At 41.3% G+C, this 27,670-nt stretch overlaps 1 protein-coding gene across 2 annotated transcripts in view; it reads right to left on the reverse strand.

Annotated features, from left to right (window-relative positions):
• Positions 1 to 23,510, reverse strand: part of CPVL (carboxypeptidase vitellogenic like) — a 44,368-nt gene extending 20,858 nt beyond the window's left edge. The window contains exons 1-7 of one of the 2 annotated variants that reach the window (XM_070728994.1): positions 23,418 to 23,510; positions 16,595 to 16,803; positions 14,402 to 14,520; positions 1,783 to 1,897; positions 1,276 to 1,334; positions 545 to 624; positions 5 to 71 (exon numbers count right to left, since the gene is read on the reverse strand). In XM_070728994.1, coding sequence (XP_070585095.1) covers positions 5 to 71; positions 545 to 624; positions 1,276 to 1,334; positions 1,783 to 1,897; positions 14,402 to 14,520; positions 16,595 to 16,787 — 633 coding nt within the window. In that variant the 5' untranslated portion in view covers positions 16,788 to 16,803; positions 23,418 to 23,510. Of the gene's footprint in view, positions 1 to 4; positions 72 to 544; positions 625 to 1,275; positions 1,335 to 1,782; positions 1,898 to 14,401; positions 14,521 to 16,594; positions 16,804 to 17,338; positions 17,397 to 23,417 lie in introns of those variants that run through there. The other variant, XM_070728995.1, reaches the window with a different exon arrangement.
• Positions 23,511 to 27,670: the final 4,160 nt, after the last annotated feature.

The following is a 27,670-nucleotide window of genomic DNA, read 5'->3' on the forward strand; positions in this document are numbered from 1 at the left end:
TTACTTCTCCTGTTGCATAGAAGTCATTTTGGTGATATTCAGGAAAAAGCTGGAAAAACTGAATGATCGCACTGAAAATGCAGATATAGTATCAATTAATACACACACTGAGAAACTGTAGTATAAGCTTTTTGGTCAATGGAGGAAGCCAGATTTGCTTAACGACTACACAGTTCACTTAACCTCTGCAGTGCAAAGCATAACTTCTTGACATATTAAAAGCAGTCATGCAATACTTCCATATCATATAGAAATATTGCATGACTGCTTTGCAATCTGTCCTTGGCTATCTGTGTGAATTAAACAGTGAGATAATCCTGCACAGCTGCTTCAACAGATGCACACATGCATACATAGACAAGCAGGGATACATGGATATCTGGAAACAATGAAGAAGCCTTATAAAAGACAGCTGTTTTAATTCTTCAAAGATTGCTGCAAATGCTTTGCTCAGATCTAGTAAATATTTAAATCTCTACAAAAAGTTGTGCAGGGCTTACTTTTATGCTTACTTTTATTGGGGGGGGATTCAGCTTTAACTTACCTATACAAATCTCTTCCTACATCATCTTCATTCTTTGCATATCCCTTTGGATCATCTGTAAAACTGAAGCCAGTTCCAACCTGATAGTTAAAGAGAACCAGGACATGTGAGGAACAAAGAATTTCATTTTTTGCTGATATATTCTACATCAAATAAAATCTAATTAATTACTGTATATGGTTTCTCCTACAATTGTTTTACTCTTATTTTGCACTTAAGTCTATGTTCATGTCTATTCAGAAGTCAATTTCATTAAGACCAATGGGCAAATTTCTAAATTAGTAAATTGTCTGGATATTTGTATATTTTTACTATATTGTAAGCTGTTCAAAGTTGCCTTGATCTATGAAACAGATAGCAAATAAATTTAAGGATAAAAGTGTAGTAGTAGTAGTAGAAATATAAGATTTCAGATTAGAAAATTTGGATTCCCACCCTTTTTTCCAGGCATAATTTATGTGATTATTTTTTATGTAGTAGTAATAAACTTTTAGTTGTTGATTGGAATATTGACTGTTGGCTATTAAGTCATTGGCTGTTGTTTCCTTTTGTTATCAAGTCCTCTGCTCCTAAATACCTGATAAACTGGTGGTAAATAGTGCTAGTGATAGAAACACTCATTTAAGTGTACTGTATGGGGGTGCCTACCAATACCATGATGCTATTCATACTATAAAGATTTGATGTTCAAATTTATATTTTAAATAAAATATTATTCATTCTTAACTTACTGGATTGTCAATATACAGCATGGAGAACTTAGAGGTCCAAGGAAACTTTCGTTCAGTCACTATAAAGAAAGCAAACCAGAATAAGATTTCAGCTACCATCAGTGTACCAAACTGTGGAAATCTGCGGTGAATTTTGCATACCAAAATATATTTTGAATATGTCATCACCCAAAAAATAAAAATAAAAAATAATAATATTTCCAATATTTATATGAATTGGGTTCTGGATTCTTGTCCAATGTTTTTATTATTATCAAACTGACAGACAGACCCAAGTTTTGTAACAGTGAGTTTTAATCATATTTCATCTCAAACTCAAATACCAGTTTTGCATCAGCAAGTATCCACTTCCTTACCTATACTTGTTCAGAATAGGAAAGATATATTCTGCTGTTACATACATTTTACTTAACAGAATTACAACTAAATGTTAAAAAAATGAATTGTAAAAAATGAATATTCAGAAATAAAAACAGGTATTACACTAGAAACAAATCAAATACTTGCAAGAAAGGTTCTTCTGAACAACATATGGTCCATGTTCAACAAAAAGGCCAAACATAGAGGTTCCTCCAGGTCCACCTTGGAGCCAAAGTAAAACAGGAGCATTTTCTGGTTGAACCTGAAACCATAAGAACAAAGATTGGTTGAATATATTGAAATATTGCATTTATTTTAACTAATTATAAGAAAACTGTCAGAGTTTTATTTTATTATATTTAGTTTTCCATACAGTTGTTATCAAGCTCAATATGTGTCATCACTCCTATAGATGCTTCCCTAGAGGACCTCTCTAAAATGTCACCTCAAGGAAGCTGAACCAATTCCAGGCAAGTCTGGAAGAGATATGGTCAATGGTTCCAAGCAGCCATTTGAGAGAGATTTGGCTGAAGCACAACTGCTATAGGACTATCCTGAGCCTTCAGGTGGTAAAAGCAAATAAGACTGGCTTTCTGTACTTGACCTAAGAATATGTAGGGCAGAGAAAAGGCAGCAGCAGAAAAGGTTAGTCAGATTGTGGCTGTGAGAAGTATCACTTATCTTAATGTGCTGCACCAGAAACTGGCTATTTAAGACATCAAACAGTTTGGAGATGATGCTGAGAACAATGTGTTCATTTTCTAGTTCTGTGTTTCTGGTTGTTATGATTCTTGCCTTGCTTTGGAATGACATTGTGTGTTGACTTGGATCCTGCCTTGTGAATTTTAGACTTTTCTTGCCTTGCGAACCTTCTTTATTGTGGATTTAATTTTGCCTGGTGAGTTTATTTTGATTGGGAAATTTTGAAGTACCTCAGAGACTCATGGCCATTGGTCTGCTTGTGACTGAAATTAATTGAGACAGTTCTGGGTTTTTGGTGAAGTGAATTTCTGGGGAATATTAACAAACCCACTAAACTCACTAAACACTATTGGAGTGTGTGTATGTGTGAGAGAGAGAGGGGGAGGGAGGGAGAGAGAGAGAGAGAGCACAGAACAGCACCATGAGGGTAGTTGGCTACCATTCTGAAATAATTTACATAAATCACCTTTGCAATCGTATTATGAGCAACTGTGTCCTCTTTGCTGATGACATAAAACTATTTAACATCACCAACAATACTGCTACCCTATAGAGTGACCTTAACTACCATATTTTGTTTTTGGGGAGGAAAACAAGGGGGAGAAATTCTGCCTCGGCCTCCCAGCAAACAGTACAGATGATGTATACTGTTTTCTGTGCATGTGTTCCTGGCTCATAGAAATAGCAAAGAATTAGGGAAATGTACATTATGGCAGTATATTAATGCAGAAAGTTTTCTTAAATGTAGTCACACTAACTCCTCCAAATTATTTAAATAGATCTACTTCAAACATAACTAGGACAGGATTTAACTCAGCTGTCTTATTTTAATTTTAAAACAGAACATTGTTACATTTCACACTATACTTGTACAGATGCTGTTAAGATTGATGTGGTTTTCTGGAAGTATACATTATTCTCTGCTATTTAAAAGAAGACAATGAGGAGACAGTTCAGAAAGGCAAGGCGACAGCTCGGAAGGGGCCTGAAGTCATCAAATCCGGTGAGACTGTGATTCAACCCAGTGTATGTATTTAGCTGTGTGTGTACATTACCCCATCCTGCTCCTGCTTGTTTCAACTACCCTCATTTCTGCCTGCTGCTCCATAACAAACAAAGCTAACAACTTCAGCTACATTAAAGAAGTAACATTTGAAGGGGAAAAGTCCGTCCCTTCCTGCATCAATCTACAAAAGACCCTTGCTTAAGTATAAAGCTTAAGTAAACCAGAGTGTACTTTGGATTATTCACTGTGAACTTTCTTCTTGCCTACTGCATGTTTATGCAAACTCTGGACTAAAACATTGTTTATTACTATTTTCTGAATACTTTTGCTATACCATTAGAGAAGTTACTTTAAAAGCAAGCATTCTTTCTTCTTCCAATCTTCTTGCTGAGTTTTCTGTTCACAAAGGAGCTGTTAACCTTCCCCTGACTACGACATACAAACAAGCCTCACTACTAATATGTAGTGAGCCTCCTGTCCATACCCCCTTATCTTCCTTGGTGAGCTCACATTAACTGGACCCTAAAGAAATGCACTAGGAAACCCATCCTTACTACCCTATACAATGCTGTTACCAATCTGGGACTCAACCAACTAGTAACAAACATACTAGACTCAACAGCTGCAAGACTCATATTCTGCAAGAACAATTTATGGGCTACAAATAAAAGAACCTTTTTCCAACAGCAACCATAGTATTATTAACTTCAACCTCAACCTATGCCACTCCAAAATTCACCCTAATAATGCGACACCCAAGTAAATTTTTTAAAAAGCCAACCATGAACTCATAGATGCCAATCTCTAAATTCTTGACTTGCAAGCTCTATTCTCTGGCTGTAACACTGCCAATGACCTCTACAACATATTCTTGCTCGAAATCAAAAGAGTTAACAAATTACATGTACCACGAATAACTACCATAAGCAAGAAAAACAACCTACCCATCTCAATAAGAAAACTACAAACCAAAAAAAAAATATCTCTCTGGTGGAAAAATAAAAAAGGTCATGTAGCTTCAAAAGCCACTACAAAAATATATGCCACAGAATAAAGACAGAATGCTTCGACTACCACAGCAAACAAGAGGAAAACCTTCTGTGCACCAAATCCAACCTTACCTTCTACAACTTAATAACAAACCCAAGGACTCAAGACCCATCCCACCACTAAAAGGACCCAATAATAAAGAATGCTATGATGAATCAACCAAAGCTAACCTCTTCAACAGATTCTTTGGCTCTGACTTTGTAAACAGCAACAGTTCATCCCCAAAATTCACTAATCGCACCTCAAACACTCACAATGATTTAACTCAAATAGACTTCATTGAAGACATTGTTGGAAAAGCATTATGCAACTTTAAATCTTCTCTATCAATTCGGCCTGATGGTCTATGTGCATATTTCCTAAAAAAGCTCTCCACATTCAGGACCAGCTCACTACTAAAGCTATGATCGCAAGCAACGATCATCCCCATCTTCAAAAAAGGAGAACCCAATCTAGTTGAAAACTATAGACTAATCTCATTATGTTTCATCACATGCAAAGTCATGGAATCAATCATAAACCAATCAATTACTCTCAAACTTTGGACACTTGACAACGTAGTTATAATGGTGGCAATGTCCCAGGGTTATGTGAACATCTTTTGGGATCTTTTGACAAGCAACTGCAGGGATTCACTTAACGTCTGTGGCAAGAAAGGTGGTAAAGTGAGGCAGAACTCACTTAATAACCATCTTACTCAGGAGATAGAAATGTTGGCCTCCATTGGGGTCAGAACAGAAGTCAAGGATTATCTGTCTGACCAGTGCACTCTTTTAGAAGCAGATCAGGAGTCCATTTTGAAGCTCCACAGAAAACATCTAGGGGAGAAGGCAGGTTGTCCTCGATTTACAAGGGTTCATTTACTGACTGTTCAAAGTTGCAATGGCCTTGAAAAAAGTGACCTTTGCCCCTTTTTCACACTTACGACCTTTGCAGCAGCACCACGATCGTGTGATCAAAACTTGGCCGCTGTTTCATGACCATTTATTTATGACCGTTGCTGTGTCTTGAGGTACATGACCCCCTTTTGTGACCATCTCACAAGCAAAGACAATGGGGGAAAGTAACCTAATAGTTGATGTATGAAATTCACTACCAGACTCACCTAGCCCCCCAAACTTTACCTTCAGATTATCCACTGTTAATCTCTCCCAATTCCTAAGAGCTCAATAAGGGGCATCCATAAGTGCACAGTGCTGTGTCCGCATAGTAACAGCCGGCTGTCAGAGCCGCGCTCGCTCGTCCCTCTCCAGGGTGCTGATTGGGCGCGTATGCCCCAGTTACAATGTAAGCGGGAACTTTCCACTGTTTGGATTGGTGGCTGCCTCAGGCAGCGAGCTGTATAAAAGCTTGTGTATTCATGATTGTTTTAAGTCTGTACCTGCCTCTGCTGGCACGTTGTTTGATTAAGCCACTATGTTATAATAAGGCCTCAGTTATTATACTGGCGACGAGGATTAGAGCCTGTCATTACGGAATTCTTGTTATATATTAACAGTAAGTGAGGATGTCTGTGCAACTTACTTTTCCCCCTTTCGATCCACAAGGGGAGACGTGGGACTCTTATGTCGCCCATTTCGACTGCTTTCTAATTTCCAATGGGTATACTGAGATTTCTGGGGACCGGAAAAGGTCTTATTTCCTCAGTTTCTGCGGTCCCGAGATGTTTGAGATGGCCAGAGCCTTGTTTGCCCCAGTCTCAATACATGACGTGCCATGGCAGACTTTTCTGTCAACTCTGCAGGACCATTACGCCCCGGCCCCTTCCCGCTGTGCACGAAGATACAAGTTTTACCAAAGGAACCAGGCGGAAGGGGAGTCGATTAATGACTTTGTGGCCGCTCTCCGCCGGGCGGCTTTGTACTGCGAGTTCTCCGATTTAAATGATTATTTACTTGACAGACTTGTGTTTGGGGTACGGGATGGTCGCCTGAAGCGACGCCTTTTAGCCACCCGAGACTTAACCTTTCAGGCAGCTCTGGCTGAGGCTCGTGCTTTTGAGCTGTCAACCCAGTCTTTGGCGGCCATGGACAGCTCCGTGAATGCTACGGCCAAAGGGCCTGCCTTGCCTGACAAACCGAAAAACCCTGTTGAGAAAGAGGATAACAGTGAGGCTGAGGAGGAGGAAGTTTGCCGGCTGGGGGCTTCCCGGGGTCAGGATCCACCTGCCGCTCATCCCCGTCCCCCTCTGTCGCCATGCCGGGGATGCGGGGGCAACCATTTTAGGTTGAATTGTCCCTTCAGGGACACGGCTTGCCGGCATTGTGGTGCCAGAGGCCACTTTGCTCGGGTCTGCCGTTTCCGCAGATCCCCACCTGCAGCTTCGAGAGAGCAGAGGGAGTCCCAAGGCTTCAATCCCCGTTGGCAGAGGAGATTTTCCTCGAACAGGAGGGAGGATTGCAACGCTGTCTACAGCTGTCCGCGCCCGGCAACCACTTATGTCAGGGAGACATCTGATTCGGCGGAGAAAATCTCAGTGACAGTTCGTCTCGGGGAAGCGTCATGTTCCATGCAAGTGGATACCGGCTCGGCACATTCATTGGTTTCCTGGGCCACTCTGAAGCGGTGTGTTCCTCGACTGAGTAAGGGTCGCCTGCAGCCGTGTAACTTGACTTTAAGGGACTACCAAGGAGCCCCGATTCCGGTCCTGGGCGAGGGTAGATTTCTGGTTAAGTTTAAGTCTTTCGTGGGCAAATTGCCTCTGATCGTAGTAGACGGGCCATTTTCCAATCTTTTAGGGCTAGACTAGTTTAAGTCTCTGGGTCTGTCTGTCTCGGGGGTTAATGCAGTTAAGGGGGGTCTGCTTTTGACGAATTGGCTAAAGAATTTCCCTCAGTTTTTGATAATGATTTGGGTTGTTACACCGGGACCCCAATTTCTTTTAGCCTCGCTCCCCAAGTGCCCGCGGTGCGGCTAAAAGCCCGCCAAGTTCCCATTCCCCTCAGACCTAAAGTTGACGCTGAACTGGACCGGCTGATTGCTCAGGGGGTGTTAGAGCCGGTTGACCAAGCGGCATGGGAGACCCCGCTGGTCATCGCTTTCAAGGGGGATGGGGGCATAAGGTTATGCGGAGACTACAAGTGTTCTGTCAATAAGGCACTGGCCCACCACTCGTACCCGCTGCCAGTGGTGCAGCAGTTACTCCACACCCTTGGTAACGGCAGGGTTTTTGCCAAGCTTGACCTGTCTCAAGCGTACCAGCAGCTCCCCGTCGACCCCATTACTGCAGAGGCCCAGGCGATCATTACCCACAGGGGGGTGTTTAAATGCCATCGATTACAGTTCGAGGTCTCTATTGCCCCTGGGATCTTTCAGGGATTGATGGAACGTTTATTGTATGGGCTGGAAGGAACTTTGCCCTACTTTGATGACATCCTGGTCTCGGGGAGTTCCGAAGATGAATTGTTATGGAGGGTTAAGAAAGTTCTGACCAAGTTTCAAGAGGCGGGTTTGAAACTTAAATAAAAAAAATGTGTTTTTGGGGTGCCAGAGGTTGTCTTCCTGGGATTCAGGGTGGATGGGAAGGGAATCCATCCCACCCCGGAGAAAACGAGGGCAATCTGGGATGCCCCCAGACCCCAGTCAAAGGCGGAACTACAGGCCTTTTTAGGGCTTCTGAATTTTTATGCGGTTTTTATCCCGCACAAGGCTTCGGTGGCAGAACCTTTACACCGGCTACTTGACAAGCGGTCTCCCTGGCGCTGGGGTGAGCGGGAGGAAGCCGCATTTGGGGCGGTTAAACGGATACTTACCTCAAACAATGTCCTGGCCCAATATTCCCCAAGTTTGCCGCTAGCCCTCACTTGCGATGCTTCCCAATATGGTGTGGGAGCAGTCCTTAGCCACCGGTTGCCCAATGGAGCTGAAGCCCCATTAGCGTTCTTTTCCCGAACCCTAGCCAAGGCAGAAAGGAACTACAGGCAGATAGATAAGGAGGCATTGGCACTGGTAGCTGGAGTCCGCCGTTTCCATGAGTATCTGTACAGCAGGAAATTCGAGTTAGTGACCGATCACCAGCCATTATTGGGGTTGTTAGCCAGTAACCGCCAGAGCCCAATAGTGTTGTCCCCGCGCATGACGCGCTGGATCGTTTTTCTGGCCAATTACACCTAAACCTTGACATACAAACCTGGTCGCCACATTGCACACGCTGACGCTCTCAGCAGATGCCCGGTAGCCGAAGAGTTAGCAGACCCCGCTCCCGCTTGCTCCGTTTTAGCGTTATCAGATGGACCCTTGGTGTTGGCCACTCCTGATGTGGCCAGGGAGACTGGGAAGGATCGGATTTTAGCCCAGGTAAGGCAATGGGTCCTGAGGGGGTGGCCAGTCTCTGCCCCAGCTGATCTTTACAGTCCTTTTTTTCGTTGTCGCAGTGAGTTCTCAGTTGAGAAGGGAATTCTTTTGAGGGGTGGCAGAGTAGTTATACCTGGCAGGCTGCGGAACCAGGTGTTGGCTCTTTTGCACAAGGGTCACCCTGGCATTGTGAGAATGAAGGGCCTGGCAAGGGATTACGTATGGTGGTCAGGTATGGATAAGGAGGTGGAACAGCGGGTTGCTGACTGCGCTGTGTGTCAGGAGAGCAGGTCTATGCCCCCCCGTGCTGAACCTTTGGCATGGGAGCCGCCATCAGGCCCCTGGACGCGCTTACATATAGACTTGGCTGGCCCCTTCATGGGGCAAACCTTTTTGATAACTGTGGATGCCTTTTCCAAGTGGGTGGAAGTGGCCCATTTAGAGTCCACTCAGTCTCAGGCAGTTATTGATTCCCTGATGGCCCTTTTCGCCACACATGGATTTCCGGACCTATTAGTCTCGGACAATGGCCCGCAATTCACATCTGTCCTCTTCGAGTCATTCTTAGCAGCAGCGGGCATCAGGCATGCCTTGACCTCGCCTTGGCATCCGGCCAGTAATGGTCAGGCAGAACGGGCAGTTCGTTCAGTAAAGGAATCTCTCAAAAGGATGCCCCAGAGCTCTTGGAAAGAGAAGTTATCTGATTTACTATTGGCCCAACACACTACCCCATGCGTGACTACAGGTAGGACCCCGGCGGAACTCTTGATGGGTCGCAAGTTAAGAATAATCCTTGATAGGCTGCACCCGGGGTACACAGCGACAGTGCAATGGCCAGAATCTGCGGGGCGAGAGGTATCAGTGGGAGACGCGGTGTTTGCCCGCGCCTATTCCGGCCAAAAGACATGGGAAAGAGGTACGGTGTGTAGGGAACTGGGGCCCCGCTCATTCGAGGTGGAGTTACGGGATGGACGAATATGGAGAAGGCACCTGGATCAGATCAGGCTGAACAAAGGAGGGAATTGTGGAGAACCGGGGGCCATTGAGTTTCACGGGGAGAGTTTCCAGGGACCGCCCACTGCAGCCAGGAGTTCCGGGGAATCAGCCACGGCAGACAGCCAGGAAGCAGAGGTGGTTCAGACTCCCCAAAACAGCCAAACGGTACCGGCCTTGGAACCAAGCTTAGGGCATTCCGCAGAGCCCCGGCGCTCTGAAAGAATCTGCCGCAGACCGTCATATTTAAAAGATTATGTTTGTGTTAACCAAGGGGATAGGAGTGCTGTGTCCGCATAGTAACAGCCGGCTGTCAGAGCCGCGCTCGCTCGTCCCTCTCCAGGGTGCTGTTTGGGCGCGTATGCCCCAGTTACAATGTAAGCGGGAACTTTCCACTGTTTGGATTGGTGGCTGCCTCAGGCTGCCTCAGGCAGCGAGCTGTATAAAAGCTTGTGTATTCATGATTGTTTTAAGTCTGTACCTGCCTCTGCTGGCACGTTGTTTGATTAAACCACTATGTTATAATAAGGCCTCAGTTATTATACACCAGATTGACTTCTGTCTCTTGTCCTAATGTTTCTCTTTTACTAGTATCATGTATATAAATATTATATCTTTGTATACCACCAATACCACCACTTGCCAAAACAAACAAATAAATAAAATAAAATAAAATAAAATAAAATAAAAGCACTGGGTTTGTTCAGATCAAGCATTTATTTTAAAAGCTTCTTAATTTTGTTAAGTTGTCAAGAACAATAATAAAGCAGTCTTTTAAAAATAAATATAATAATTTTAACATTCTACAGATATTTATAGTTATTGACTTACCTCCTTGTACCCAGTTTCAACTGTCTGATTAGCACAAGAAAAAAATTCTGCCTCTACCTCTCAGCAATTTGCCTCCTTTCACTTTCAGTTCTAGCATGTCGTCTGCATGCAGCTTCAATCAGCTGAGAGTCAGGAAACTGCTAATTGGTTGCTTAGGTTAACAGGCTCTGTTACGTATGTATGAACAGTATGTATGTATGTGTATATATATACACACAGGGGTGGGCTGCTGCCCGGATTGGGGGGGGACGCGTTGGGGTAGCGAAAATGGAGCTCTATCCCAGAGCACCCAATTGGCACTGAAAGATGTTGAAAGAAAATGCAGGGTGTCCTGCATAAGTCATGCCCACAGTGTGGTAGTAAAAATTTTGGTAGCCCTTCACTGTATATACACATACACACACACACACATCTTCCATTGAGGACCTGTATATTGCATGAGTCAAATAGTGGGCTGTGAAAATATTTACTGATCCTTCACATCCTGGACATAAATTGTTTCAACTCCTACCCTCAAACTGTGGCTACAGAGCACTGCATACCAAGACAACTAGACACAAGAACAGTTTTTTCCCGAATGCCATCACTCTGCTAAACAAATAATTCCCTCAACACTGTCAAACTATTTACTAAGTCTGCACTACTAATACTACTAGTTTTTTCTCATCATTCCTATCACCCAATTCCTCCCAGTTATGACTGTATGACTCTAACTTGTTGCTTGTATCCTTAAGATTTTTATTAATATTGATCGTTTCCTCATTGCTTATTTGACCCCTATAACCATTAAGTGTTCTAGCTCATGATTTTGACAAATGTATCTTTTTTTATATACACTGAGAGCATATGCACCAAGACAAACCCTTGTGTGTTCAATCACACTTGGCGAATAAATAATTCTATTCTATATACAAACTCAAAGTAAACTGCTCCAAAATCAATTGCAAAAAATACAACAACTAACAGAGTGGTCAATGCCTGGAATATGATTCTCTTGTTACATCCTCAAACCTTCAAAATTTTAACCTAACACTGTCTACCATGGGTCTCATCCAATTCCTAAGAGGTCTGTAAGGAGGCACACATAAGCGCACCAGAGTGCCCACTGTCCCTGTTCCACTGTTCCCATTCATACTCATTTCCTATGCATATACTTTACCTGCTTATATTTATATGTTTGTATGTTATGTTCATACTTATAATTGTATTCTCATACATGCTCCACAAACTAAATAAATAAAATAAAAATTAAACAAAATATATGTACTAGACTGTTCAATACCATCTTTTTAACCAACTTTCTCAAACACCATGTTGAGACAGAAATAAATTCCAATCTAATTTAATTATGTTAGCTTGATATATATCGAGCAATTTTCATTACAGTCATAGATCAGCATTACAAATAAAAGTCATTAAAACAATATAATAGTTAAAAATAAAAGACAAATAAAATAATATGTTACAATTGGTGGTGGATTATCAGTGAGCGATTTGAATCTACCCAATTTGGAATTCAACATAATAGACTGACCCCATTCAGAAAAAAAAGTTCATATAGATCTGATAACAATAGTTGTAAAGAAAAGATTTGTATTTCTTATATAATTTATTAGGTGAGATGTAATAAATTGAGTCCACAAGTCCTTATAGAAAAATGCAGTATAGTAGGAGCTGTAGTTTCAATGGCCCTTAGTCCATAAGGGTCATGTGCTATTTTTTTTTTTTTGTATCAGCCCACCATAACTGCTGTAGGAAGTGCATTGCAGCATGCTATAGTTGATGTTCTTCAGATTTTGAGGATATAAATATAAATATCTCATAGCTTGACAGGTTTAAAAAAAACATTACTGAGTAGTGTCCTGAATATTTTCCCACTTCACCTAAAGCTGTAATAATATTGGAACCAGGAACTTATGTCAACCCTTCAATGATACAGATCTTCAAATGAAGCTAGGTTACTTGGCACATTATTTAAACCACAGCTGTTATAATTCCACACTAGCTAGGTAATATCACTTACCTTTTAAAAATCCTCTAAAAAAGCAACTGTTATTAAAAAAATAGGATTTTGCAACAAAAGTTCTATTTTCTTGAATGAGTATAAAGAAAAGTGCCTTTTCATATTCTTAACAAGTGGATCTAGTCACTAGTCACTAATTGTAATAAAGGAACTAACTTCTTATCAAATGTTTATGTGTGCCCAGATGCAGAAATACATCAATAGAATGTTCTGTCTGTGTCAATCTTTGATTTATAAAAATTCCCAATGGTCTGTGTTTGCCTACTTTTAGGTAGGCTGTAAATCCTGCTTTGTTTAGACTAGTCTTTGATGGGGTTGAGGTAGTATTCTACTCTTTAAATGTTTCAATATGAGTTGCCCTGTTCTTAATTTGATTGTTTTGATAAAGAAATGTTTTTACAGCTGCACAAAGCCAGAAGGAACCTTTTGGACAGAAAGATTTATAAATATTTAAAAACTTAAAACACCTGCACAGTTTTTAATTATTGATATTCAGAGAAAATAAAGTTGCAGATTTTATGGTAAGAGAAAAGAAACACAAAACTATACATCTATAGTTTGGAACTATACATCTATAGTTTGGAAATGCATGTGGAACAGATCTAGATTATCCGAAACTCTATTACGAAACTCTAGTCTAGACTAACAAAATTTGCTCACTGGTAAACTACCAAAATAATGTTTCCCCAGGATTTCTATACATTGCAATCTGAAGATTTAAAAAATGTTGAGCAATTTTAGAGGTACAGTATATGTTTCATTTTTTTTTCATGATTACCTGAGTAAGCCCTGGGGAAAAACATTCAGATTCTCCTCTAAATAAAACATTATTACTGCCATTACTTTCCCCCCATTTCTTATATCCATTATATCAAATGGGCTATAAATGGAATAAACACAAAAATATAGCCACCATATATATTCTCATACAACCTGAGATTACAACTACTTTATTAACAGAACAATTCATGTTTTAACTTTAATTTGTACTGGTATTCTTATTCAAAATTATATTTTCACATATCCCAAGGAGCTTTAGAATTTGGAGCATGCTAATACGCCTTTAAAAAATGAAAAACATTTCATGCTTATTGTCATAAGCTCATAGTAATTTGTTCTCTTTTGCGAGTAGTTCTCGATGGTTGGATTCACACACAGTATATGATGGATTATTTGATTTTTACTTTAGAAATCGATGTGAACCTCAGTTATTATGGCTTTATAAATCAAGGCTTATAAGTTAGCACAATAATCAAATATTTGCAATATTTATTATTTGTATCTTTGAATATATACATCCCCCCCATTACCATTTTTGGTATCAAACATCTATTAAACAAAGGATTGTCATTATGCATCTAATCAGGAAACAATTTCATGATACTTTATAAATGCACCTTTCCAATATCCATGGGGTGGGGAAGGGTAGTCAATTACCTCACTCTTTTATTTAAAAATAATAAAGTAAATCTGATGTCATCTTTCAAATTATACCAATATTAAATTCAAATGTTATTTTGTCTATGCATCATCAGTTTCTATATGTATCAAAATTGAGATGCTTTATTTCCCCAGCATTTAACATGCTACATAGTACATAATATTTTTATATAATGCCCAGGACTTACTTTCTTATATAAATATACTCACAGCAACATAAAGCTACAGTAATGCAGAGATAATCATTTATCTAAGAAAATAATAACAAGAGAATCATTTGTCTAAAAAATATAAATAATAATATAGCATTTCTTTTTAGCACTTCTGTGAGCTTAAGGTTCCTTTAATATCAAATGCACCCATACTACTGAGGGCAACTGCCTTTCTAATCTCATCTGCACAAAAGATGAAAAATAGACTGTACCCACCTGAGCAGGAAAGAACCAGAAGAAAAGGTTGCTATTGTAAGTCTTGTTGACTGTCAGATAGCCTGAATAACTCTTCACATTAGGTCCTGGGAGATGTTCCACTAAGCTTAGTTGCTTTCCTTTGAAAGAATGATAAATGGGCAAGAATTCAAGAATCTGAATATATACACTATATTTTCATCAGTCCAATCATTCTAATGCATGGTTGTTTGGCTTATCTAGACCAGTTATTTTCAACCTTTTTTGAGCCGCGGAACATTTTTTACATTTACAAAATCCTGGGGCACATCACCAACCAAAATGACACAAAATGACACTCTAAGACACTCTCCTCTCTTTTTCCACCCCGTCTCCTCCCCACCCTTGTGTGTGTGTGTGTATACACACTCTTGAACCATTTCCAAAAACAGGTGAGGGCTGGGGGGGGGGGTTTCTCTTATTCTTTGGGTGCTTTTTATCATATGCTTTAAATCAAGGGTCACTTCTCTCTCTCTTTTGTTTCTCTCTCTTTCCTCTCATTCTCTGTCTCAATCATTTTCTCATTTCTCTTTTTTCCTCCCCTTTTTGCACATTTCTTTCTCTCTCTCTCCCTTCCTCTCCTTTTCTCTCTCTCTCTCTCTTGCTTTCTTTCTCTTTCTTTCTTTCTCTTTCTCTCTCTCTCTCTTGCTTGCTTTCTCTCTCACTCTTGCTTTCTCTCTCTTCCTCTCTTTTCTTTCTCTTGCTTTCTCTCTCTCTCTCTCTCTCTCTCACTGTCTCTCTCTTTCTCTCTCTTGCTTTCTTTCTCTCTCTCTCTCTCTCTCACTCACTCTCTCACTCACTCTCTCTCTCAGCAAAAAGTTCCAAGACCAGAACCTGAGCTTCCTTCTTCGCGGCACACCTGACCATGTCTCGCGGCACACTAGTGTGCCACAGCACACTGGTTGAAAAACACTGATCTAGACTATACTGAGTGAACAAGAATTGTCATGGCTATATATAAAACATATATCATGTATATGTATATGTACAATAACAAACTTCCTTTATCTTTTAACATTTTTAAAATTGTCATGTGGGGCCACATTACCAGCTGTGCAGGGCCACATGATTCCTGCAGGATACATTTGGACACAACTACTCTAATGTTTACACAATTAGCCAGAAAAAAAGTATTTTATTTTAAAAAATAAAAACATTATTTTGATTTTTATTCTTATTTAAATATTTACCATTTTTCTAATTAAGGAGCAACAGTGATAAACAGAAAAGGTTACTCGGCTTCATTTAAGTATTATGAGAATCTGGGTTGTTTATAAATATACTTTCTCTTGCTGTAATGATGGATTTTTTAAAACGCTTGTTTAGGTTACAAGAAAGTCAAAATGAATGAAAAAGCTCATCTTCAGGTTATTTGCCAGTAAACATACTGGCTCTGATTGATATGACAACAGTAAAAAAAAGTTTACATTCTCCTTTCCATGGTAAGTCACAATTACATCTATCACACAATGCTGGCTTTGCACTCTTAATTTAAAGCTTTAAGATGAGAAATTTTCACTTAAACATTGGAACAACAGTAAGTTTGCACCACTCCCCCCACTTATGAAAAGTGAGGAAGGAAAGGAAGCAACTGGAAACACAATACATTAACACAAATTGTTTTCTTCAACTTGTATCCATATAGATATCCAGACTGTAACATGACCTGTGGCAAATGTGTGGTTTTTTTAAAAGAAGACGACTGGAAATCTGTCTGCATTTTTACTCTATGGACCTGGGTGGTCCACAATCCAAGCAATAATAGAAAGAGAATAAATGTAAGATACATTCCTCCAATTAAACTGCATTTATGCAAAGTTCCAATCAAACACAATGCAAAGTGTAAGATACATTCTAAAATATTACTGTTGTAACCATGGAATTTTAAAGGAATAGGTATAAATAAACATATAGCAATAAAAAAGTGTATAAGTTATACATATACTTTTATGCAAGCACAACTGGAAGCAGCTCCTACAAAAGAAAGGAACTTACAAAAATCACAGCTGCTTGAGCAATCCAATAAAAAGTGCATTTTACAAAACTTCTCTTGGGAATCCTTTGCAGAGTTTTAGATTTATTATGTGCAGACACTGCAGAAAAGCTGGAGACACTGGAAATGTTATTTTTCTGCATGGTTTAAGTTTTTTTAAAAATGTCATAAAGTAATTTTACCTTCCTCAGTTTTACCACTTTCAATGTAAGGTGTTAGGAACAGTGGTTGTCCGGGATCTCCTTGTGATGGCAAAACATGTTTTAATCTTCTAAAAATTCTCCCCATTGCACTCCATCGTGCATGGCAGCTGCTTAATTCTAAGAAGAAACTCAGGCTTAGCAAAGCCAGTAAAGCCGTTGTTATCTTGCACATCTTTTCACTTGGTTACCTTGAAAGGAATCAAAGAAAGCACTAATTAAAAATGAAAATTAGTGTTAAGACCAGTGAAAGGCTACCAAAACTTTTACTACCACACTGTGGGCGTGGCTTATGCAGGATGCCCTGCATTTTCTTTCAACATTTTTCAGTGCGATTTGGGTGCTTCATTTTCGCTACCGCACTGCGCCCCCCCCCCTCGGTCCAGGCAGTAGCCCACCACTGGTTAGGACTGTTTTAATGGTTGGGTTGTCAATATATAAACCAACAATGATATATAGCTTTAACTGAGCTATGTCTGATTGAAGATTGCCATAAAAGGGAATTAGAAATCATAGTTTATTCTCTCTGTTATTCTCAAATGTTATTCTGTATAGCATTCTCTCTGTCAGTTTGCTCTGCATTCTCTCTTCATTCTCTGTGTTATAGTTATGCGTGATAGCTAAACTGTGTTTAAGCTTGATATCTTTGTTTACTGTTTATGACAAATACAAATGGTAATAAAAACTTGTAATTTGATATTATTTGGATTGGTATTCTGACTATACCTGTATGACTTCCCTTCATTTTTGCTGGCACTGCTTTGAATCCCAGCGAGGGGAGCCTCAGGGAAATTGCAGCATCGCAAAAACACGGAAGTCCGCAGGTGGAGTTTCCCAGCATGGGGAGCCTCAGGGGAATCCCAGCAGAGCAAAACAGGCGCTTTGCTGGCAACGGAAGTCCGGAGTCCAATATTTGCTATTGGAAAAAAGATTATATACATATAGCACTAGTAGGCCCTTCTTGATATGGCCTGCTTCTAGGAAGATGCACTGGAAAAGACACTGAACTGCAGAATTAACATGATGAATTAATTAATTTTTCTGCCTTTTATTATTTTTACAAATAAGTCAAGATGGTGAAACATATGAAAACTCCATGGATTCAATGCCTGCAATTCAGTCCTACACAGCAGTCTTAATCAAGCAATTAGACAAGGTAGATCAGCATTAACTTTTGTCATTAAATGTAATTGTGAACAGTTCTGATGCTTAGTCCAGGTGCCAATATTTCTATATATTTTACTTTACAGTTTTACTATTTTTGTTGGCTTCTGAAGAAGTGATGAAAACCTGGAATTCTATTATATTCATTCTTAATGAAGTCTGAAAACATCTGTTGCAATCCATTTATGTATAAGCAAGGAGAGCTCACCAAATGGATTTATTGCCACTAGGTCTCAAAGTACCCAATGTGTATGTGAAACAAAAAGAGATTATTTTTATGATATAGAAACTAAAAAAGGAATAATTTTTATCACAATATTTCAAGACTGTTTAAAATTGCATTTTCTTGGCATTAATCTACCTTAATCTTTCAACCAAATAGAGAGATCTTTCATGTTTGCTGAAAACAGGAAGAAGTTATTGAAAGCGAAGAAAATGTAAAAAGCATGTTTTTTTAATGCTACAGACAAAAACATAATCAGCAAGCAGATAGTATAACTCTTGAGTTTTGATAATGTTTTAAAACTGCATTTTTATTTAATGTTTCTCTTCCTACCTGGCTTTAGATCAATTCGCATGTGCTAAATTATTGAATTAAAATGTAGTAATTTTTCTAAATGTGATGCCTGTCAGATGTGCTAGATACTGAGCAGATCACGGAAAACATTTGGAGGGTACTCCATGGGGAAAGGCTAATGTAAGAGAAATACAGTGGTACCTCAAGATACGAACCCCTTGTCTTACGAACAACTCGTGATACGAACCCGGGGTTCAGAAAAAATTTGCCTCTTCTTACGAACTTTTTTCGAGTTACGAACCGGCGTTCGGAGACTGCTGGGAAGCCACGCGGCTGTTTTAAAAGGTAACAGCCGGGCAGCGGGGCTTCCCAGAAGCCTCCCGAACGCCGGTTCGTAACTCGAACAAAGTTCGTAAGAAGAGGCAAAATTTTGCTGAACCCCGGGTTCGGTTCGGGAGGTTGCTGGGAAGCCCCCAGGCCGGCTGCGACCTTTTAAAACACCCGCGCCGCTTCGCAGCTGTCTCCCGAAACTGAACGCGGAAGTTCGGCTTTAGCGTTCGGCTTCAGGAGACAGCTGCGAAGCGGCGTGGGTGTTTTAAAAGGTCGCAGCCGGCCTGGGGGGCTTGCCAGCCCCCCCTGAACCCCGAACCCGGGTTCGGGGTGGTGGTGGCAAGCCCCCCAGGCTGGCTGCGACCTTTTAAAACACCCACGCCGCTTCGCGGCTGTCTCCCGAAGCCGAACGCGGAAGTTCGGCTTTAGCGTTCGGCTTCAGGAGACAGCTGCGAAGCGGCGTGGGTGTTTTAAAAGGTCGCAGCCGGCCTGGGGGGCTTGCCAGCCCCCCCTGAACCCCGAACCCGGGTTCGGGGTGGTGGTGGCAAGCCCCCCAGGCTGGCTGCGACCTTTTAAAACACCCACGCCGCTTCGCGGCTGTCTCCCGAAGCCGAACGCGGAAGTTCGGCTTTAGCGTTCGGCTTCAGGAGACAGCTGCGAAGCTGCGCGGGTGTTACCTTCCCTCCCAGGCAAAAAGATGCCGGGGAGAGGGGCACGCCTTCCGCCTGGGAAGTCCGGCCCCATCATCCCAGAATGCCGGCATCTTTTTGCCTGGGAGGGAAGGTGAAATGCCGCTCATAGCAGCTGCTACGAGCGGCATTTCACTTTCTCTCCCAGGCAAAAAGTTGCCGGCATTCTGGGATGATGGGGCCGGACTTCCCAGGCGGAAGGCGTGCCCCTCTCCCCGGCATCTTTTTGCCTGGGAGGGAAGGTGAAATGCCGCTCGTAGCAGCTGCTACGAGCGGCATTTCACTTTCTCTCCCAGGCAAAAAGTTGCCGGCATTCTGGGATGATGGGGTCGGACTTCCCAGGCGGAAGGCGTGCCCCTCTCCCCGGCATCTTTTTGCCTGGGAGGGAAGGTGAAATGCCGCTCGTAGCAGCTGCTAGAGCCGCCGGCATTTCACCTTCCCTCCCAGGCAAAAAGAAGCCGCGCTGCTGCTCCAGTCGCCCGGTCCTCTCCTGCCTCCAGTGCCGATGTTCCCCACTGCGTCGGGGGCCGCCAGCCCCGAATCGGACACACCCTCGCCGCTACCGCTGCCGCCGCGCCCACTGCCCGCCCCATTCTCGCTGGAGGTCTAGCCGGAGCCGGAGCCAGGTCCGCTCGGCCGCGCCTCCTCGCCCGCCGCCCAGCCGCCCAGGATGCTGACCTGCTACCTCGCGGCGCGCCCGCCGCCGGCCCGATCCTGCACCTCCTGCTTCCCCCCCCAGCCAAAAATACAAAGGCGGTCTGCCGCTCCCGCGGAGCAATGGGAAGCTGAAGCCACCGGCGGTTTCAGCCTCCCTTTGCTCCACGCTGCTTTGCCCTGCCTGTCTTTGTGTTTTTGGCTGGGGAGGGGAGCAGGAGGACCTTCCTGACTCCCTCCCCCCAGCACTTCACCCAGGACAACAGGCAGGACGAAGCAGCGTGGGGCAAAGGGATGCTCAAGCCTCCTTTGGTGGTGGTGGCCGGCTTCCTGGTTTCTGAGTTTTGGGCTTGCACGCATTAATTGCTTTTCCATTGATTCCTATGGGAAACAATGTTTCATCTTACGAACTTTTCACCTTACGAACCTCCTCCCGGCACCAATTAAGTTCGTATCTTGAGGTACCACTGTACATACATTTTGGGTCAATTTGATCAATCTGCTTTTTTCCCCTCCCCAGTGAAACATAGGGCTATCCAAACAAACTGAATGAATGAACCTTTGGGCTAATACATAAAAACTATCATGGAAGGATAAATTCTGATCGTACAGTAAATTAGTGGTACTCCCTCTGGTGGCTTATAATCTATCCAGGATTTTTATTTTTCTTGTCAAAACAGGCTTTGCTTTTTGTGATCATGCTACTTCAAAGATGATACTGGTATCAATCAATCAATGGCAGGAAACCTTGTAATAGCTTGGACAGGATGGATGATCCTACAGTCTCATTTTCCCATACACTGTTGCTTTCCTCTTGCCTTGTCTTCCCCTCTATTTTTTCTCTTTTTCAGTATCATTTCTGGTTTCCAAGAGTATCTCTTAACCAGTGTTGGCGGACCTTTTTTTCCTCGGATGCTGAAAGAGTGTGGGCACGTGCTATCGCACATACGTGAGTGCCCACACCCATAATTCAATGCCTGGGGAGGACAAAAACAGCTCCTCCTGCCCCCAGAGGCCCTCTGGAGGTCGAAAATGGCCTGTTTCCCAAAGGCTTCCTTGGACCCGGGGAGGGTAAAAATGCCCAGAGCTTCTCTGGAAGCCCCAAAACACCCTTCCAGAGCCTCTGTGCAAGCCAAAAATCAGCTGGCCAGCACACACATGCATGTTGGAACCGAGCTAGGGCAACAACTCGCATGCCAGCAGATATGGCTCCTTGTGCCACCTCTGGAACCCGTGCCATAGGTTCACCATCACTGCTCTAAAGTCAAGTATTTGATAATTGTAACTAAACAGAAAGGTTTGAGCCTAGCTTACTAATTACGATGGCAGGGCAAAGAATTTTATTTTTTAATAAACAGCAAAATGTTAAATAAAACTTTGATTTTGGAGAGTTAGAATAGGAATATAAACATCAAGATAAATTTGAAATAAGATTTTTGAATGTATTATAAATAAATATTTCTTATAAAAATACTTTTGTTTTGAATACTTTTTTTAAAAAAGAAAATAAGGCAAGACTTTATAAATTGGAAACTAGAAGGTATTAAAAGCTAATTAAAGAAGAATACTCAAATTCAACTTACTAAGACAGAATGAAGCAAAATATTTTAACATTGGATATACTGAAGGACATTTTTGAACAATGAACTTTAAAAATGTTAGATGTGTGCACTGGAAGAGGAATTACCAGAGATGATTCAGGCTGATTTGAAAATGGATTTGAAAATGACAGACTGTTACGTACTGTAGATATAAAATAAATCCATTGACACCTTTATAATTGAAATGGACATGCAAAGAATCCAGAAACCATTATCTGCATAATTTTGCTTTATAGCAGGGGTGACTTTGGGTCAATCATTTTCTCAACCCCTCACAAGGTTGTTGTGGAAAACAAAAGGAGCAAGGAATATTAGATATGTACACCATAGTGAGTTACCTAGAGCAATGATTGCAAACCTATGTCATGAGTGTTACAGGTGGCACATGGATCCATATCTGCTGACATGCAAGCCACTGCCCTAGCTCAGCTCCAATATGCATGTGTGTGCTGGCCAGCTGGTCTTTGGCTCGCAGAGAGGCTCTGGGAGGGTGTTTTTGGCTTCCAGAGATCCTCTGAAGGGATGGAGAGGGCATTTTTACCTTCCCCCAGCTCCAGGGATGCCTTTGGAGCCTAGGGAGGGTGAAACGCAAGCCTACTGGGTCCACCAGAAGTTGGGGAACAGACCACTTCCTGCATCCAGAGGGCCTCTGGGAGGTAGGGAAACTGTTTTCGACATCCCCAGGCATTGAATTATGGGTGTGAGCACTCGTGCATGCGTGATAACGTACGCCCACGTTCTTTTGGCACTCAAGAAGAAAAGGCTTGCCATCATTGACCTATAGAAACAAAGGCAATTTAAAAATATAATAAATAAATAATTTGAAAGATCAAGACTGTTAGAAGTGAAAAGAAGGAATAAAAAGTAGTTTATTTGATTGAGATTAAAATAGATGTTATCTCAGATAATTCTTAATGGACTTTAGCTGACATCAGAACAAAGTAAAAACTTTTTGTTAAGAAATGGCATATAAGAAAAAGATATCATTTATTGTTTTTTAAGAAAATAAGTAAATTTGTTTATATTTTTTGTGATGAAGAAGGAAATTTACTTATTTTTATATTTATTTTCTTTACTTACTAAAACAGGTTGTTTATTTTATTTATTAGATTTGTATGCCGCCCCTCTCAGCAGACTCAATTTAAACTGGGATTTAATAACCCAGCTGTACAAGGAAACCTTTCAGCCTTACACAACTTCTGCAAATATTGTATCCTGTCACAAGGGCCATTAAAAGCAGAACCACTCCTAAATATAGAGATTGGCAATTCCCCCTTCTTTTACCCCATTCATCCGTCTGGTGCTGCAAACAAACGTATTTATTTTTTTAAAATCCCCATTTGAGTAGAACAATATGCTTAACGTGGTCAATATATTTGTTCTGAATAAATCGAATCATGTTTTTTCTATTTGATCCAGACTCTTTCAGGACGCTTAGGAGGCTTCCACACAGGAGGGAAGGAAGGAAAACGAGTTCCCGTTGTTCCATAAAAAACCCAGTTCTGAGAAAATAATTGCTAACTCGGGAAGGCCTTTCCAGACAAACTGGAAGACCTAGGAAAATCGCAGCGGCATTCCTTTTCCAAATTAAATACGGCAATTCCGAAGGTTTTTCCTAACCGCGCGGGGGCGATCCTGCGCTTCGAAATAGTTCCGCCTTTTTCAGATCTCGCAAAGGCAGCGCAACCGGAAAGGATCCAATCAGCATCTGCAGTCCAAGAAGAGCCTACCATTCCTTTCCTTCCCGAGTGTTTTTCCATACCGGTTGTTGTTCTATGACCGCTGGCTGCGGTAATTTACAAAAGTTATTCCTCTAATTCCAGTATACCAATCTAATCGACTTCACTCACCAGCTTCAAATGATCTCGAACTCTGGGGAGAGAAAGCCGACAGCAGCTCTTTTAACCTATTCTAGCTCCGCTGCTGAAAGGAAAGGCGTGCGCAAAACAATCAGCCTGCCCACTTTTTAAACCCGTAGCGCACGCCCTTCTTTAAAGTGAAACGGACTTCCAGGCTTCGGAATAGGTTTCAAATCTTCAATAGCTTGTCAATAACTCGTGCCACGTTTTGTGCAAGGCTCACTAGATCTAGCTTGACATAGAAAATAGATGCTGTACAGAAAACTCTTAGTAGTTTGGATTTTTACAGCTCATCTCTGGCATAGCAAAACTAAATCAAAATAATAGAACTGTAAAGGAACATTTTATTATGTTCCTTGCTTTACACTTTCATTAGAAGCTGCATTATGGATAATTACGTGTTCCAAAATAATGAAGTATTTTCCATATTGGTCATATAGTTGACCAAACTGAAGTGCAATGGACCTCTGTTTCCTAATTTTGGATTTATATGTGACATAGTTCAAACCCCATAGGTTATTTGAAGTGTATGGCTGTATAACAAAGTGCAATGAATTCAATTTGCCAAATGGAGATTGGCAGAATAAGTAGAGACTTATTAGGAATAAAAGAGCCTTAAAATGGATTTCAAAATTGGTAAATAGATAAAATCTTAGATAGTATCCTTCTAAAAATCTATATATTCCACTTGACAACAATTAATTCATATATGAAAGCTTTTCTCAAGCACCAGAAATGGCTAAAGTTACCTCACAATCTTTACTGAAAATCCAAAGCAGGTTGCAAAAACTAGTATGTAATAGCCCCAATGAAAAATTAAGCAAAAAGGACATCTACTGAAGGGTGGGGGAAGTGGTTGGCAACAGCTTGAAGATGACATAACATTTCATCCTTGAAAACCCAAAGCAATCTTTCAAAATATTTAATATCCATTTATATTCCACCTTTAGGAGCTGTAGACTGTTTTTAGTGCACCTTCTTCCCATTTGTGTTCACAAAAATTACTCTCAGTAATCTGGAGTGACAGAGTGAAATGAGAGTCAGAGAGCTTCCACAGTTGAAGGTCGATTTGAGGCAAATAATTCCCAATGCCAGTCCCAGATATGAATTCCTAAGATACCCCAGCTCTCTTCTAGATGAATAGAAATGGTAAGAGCAGGAAAAGTTGAAAGCATAAACCAGTGTTTTTCAACCAGTGTGCCGTGGCACACTAGTGTGCCGCGAGACATGGTCAGGTGTGCCGCGAAGCTCAGAGAGAGAAAGAAAGCAAGAGAGAGAGAAAAAAGAGAAAGAAAGCAAGAGAGAGAGAGAAAGAGAATAAGAGAGAAAGAAAGCAAGAGAGAGAAAGAGAACAAGAGAAAGAACAAGAGAGAGAGAAAGCAAGAGAGAGAAAGAAAGAGAGGGAGGGAAGGAGAGAGAGAAAAAGACATAGAGGGAGGTAAAGAGGGAGAGAAAGAGAGCAAAAAAGAGAGGAAGGAAGAGAATGAAAGATGGATGGAGAGAGAGAAAAACGAAGGGAGAAACTTTTTTTAGCCTCCCCCCCCACCCCACTCAATGTGCCCCAGGGTTTCGTAAATGTAAAAAATGTGCCGCGGCTCAAAAAAGGTTGAAAATCACTGGCATAAACATTCATGCAAAAAAAATAAAGAAGAAAGAAACTAAGGATATTTAATCATTTGTAACCCTCTAATCTTCCAGGGATTCATTCACAACTTTGGTTAACCCCACGATAAACTCTTACATTTTGTTGAGTGCATTTCCTCATATCAGTACCTCAGCAAATGGCAGCTGTTGGAAAGAAGCTGAAGCTACATCCAAGAATATAGCAAGAAAATATTTTCCTATTGAAAATGGAAGAAAACTCCTTACACCCACACAAGAAAAATCAGAAAGATCTCCTTCAATAACTTGCAGTTCTGTAACTGGTTCACTATAAAATTTGTCCCCTCCTATTGATTCATGAACCCCCAAGCCTAAGTGGCCATGTCTACTTTGCTATCAGAGTGACCAAATCTTCACACAGCAAGGGATTTTTGTGTCTGGTGTGAGGAACCTCACATAATTTCTTTCATGAGTCGTGAATATCTATGCAGCCTACCTGCATCTCTTTCTCACTTCTAATCTCCCTTGCAAAACCTTGTCAGTGGACAAATAAGGAGCAGAGGAAAGAGTTCTTCTCCATTTTTTCCCCTTCTCCTTCCCAGGCCAAGTCCAGATCTTTTACTTTTCTTCTCCACTGCATTTTCTTCTTCCATTCTTCATGGACTTTACAGTACCATCACGAGGTTCACATCGTACCCCAGCTAAGAATGGATCCTTCCAAGAGTGCTCGCTACCTATTGCTACTGCCGTATTTGTCTGAAGGAGAATGAGTCATAAATAGATATTATGGCTGGGTATTGTTATGATTGAGCAACAATTACATAAGTGGTGCTTAACTAGAAATCTGATGTCATTCCCATAACTCTGGATGACATTTATCAGAAGGAGACAATCTTTGTTACCCAATCAGATACTTCTTTTGTCAGACAAATGTCTGTTCCTGAAACTGGCATTCAATTAAGTTTGTAAGCTTATTTGCTTTTCCACCTCTCATTGGGATTAACATTTCAGGACAACTATATTTGAACAACCTTCTGGGGCATTTAAAGACATGTTGCAATAACACAATCCACCAACTTTCCTGCCTCTGTTTCCACTCAATCAGATGTCTCATCAACACTCCGCGGCCTGCACTGGCTGCCGATCAGTTTCCGGTCACAATTCAAAGAGTTGGTTGTGACCTATAAAGCCCTACATTGCATCGGACCAGAACACCTTCAGGACCACCTTCTGCTGCACGAATCCCAGCGACCGATCAGGTCCCACAGAGTTGGCCTTCTCCGGGTCCCGTTGACAAAACAATGTCGTCTGGCGGGCCCCAGGAGAAGAGCCTTCTCTGTGGCGGCCCCAACCCTCTGGAATCAGGACTGCCCCCATCCTCCTTGTCTTTTGCAAAATACTGAAAACCCACCTAAGCCACCAGGCTTGGGCACATAACTGACCCTTAGCTGTTTCATTTTATGTATGGTTTAATTGGATGGTATGACCGTTTTTTATAATGGGGTTTTTTATAATTGTTTTTAATATTAGATTTGTGCTTTGTATTTTGTTGTGAGCCACTCCGAGTCTTCAGAGAGGGGCGGCATACAAGTCTAATAAATAATAATAATAATAATTATTATTATTATTATTATTATTAAATGGCAGTCACATTTTTGTGTTATGAGGAAAACGTTGAGTGAGTGGAATTGTGCTCATAAGCAGCTAGTCCTCAAATTACCACAGTTCCTATAATGGAGAATATTTGTAAATCAGGGTTGAAATGGTGCTTGCTGAGCTTGCCTGTTTCCTTGCAGACATTTCATTACTCGTTGGTGCTGATAATGCTGGGTAATGAAACACCTGCAAGAAAGCAGCCAAACTCAGAGAGCTCCAAAGATCTCTCCTTACAACAGTTTATTTAATATGGTTCTATGTTATAGTGACACACAAAAAAACCCCCCAACTTATAACCATTTTTCATGTAACTGTTGCAGGATTCCTGTGGTCATGGATCAAAATTCAGATGCTTGGCAATTGACTTATATTTATGGTGGTTGTAATGTTCCAGAATCAAGTGATCAACTTTTGCAACCTTCTGACAAGCAAAGTCAATGGGGAAACCAGATTCACTTAACAACTGTGTTACTAACTTAGCAATTGCAATGATTTGTACTTTGCGTACTTTATTGTCATTGTATGTATATTCATGGTATACCCATACAACAAAATTCGCATAACATCCAAAGACCAGGCCTAACACACATAACAATCCCAAACAGCCCCCAGCTACCACAAATTCCCCACCCTGAACCAGTGCCACCCAAACATCTACACAACAGACCAAGTAATTCTGTTCAGCAACTCACTGATGGTGACCCTTTAGTTCATTGTTGAGTACAATTATAGCTCTGGTGGGAAAATAACAGCGTTCCATGCACTTTTGGCATTTAGTCATACTGGCCATATGACCATGGAATTGTCATCAAACAGTGCTAGCTCTTCAGCTTTGGAGATGAGCACCATCACCTAGAGTTGGGAACAATCAGCACATATGTAGGAGGGGAACCTTTATCTTTTACATAAAGATATAAAAGATATGAAAGTATGTTTGTTATCACTTCTTTTTTTCTGGATTTTAAGGTTGAAGATTATTTTGCTAT

This window comes from Erythrolamprus reginae, chromosome Z, assembly GCF_031021105.1.
Source record: "Erythrolamprus reginae isolate rEryReg1 chromosome Z, rEryReg1.hap1, whole genome shotgun sequence".
Taxonomy (NCBI): Eukaryota; Metazoa; Chordata; class Lepidosauria; order Squamata; family Dipsadidae; genus Erythrolamprus; species Erythrolamprus reginae.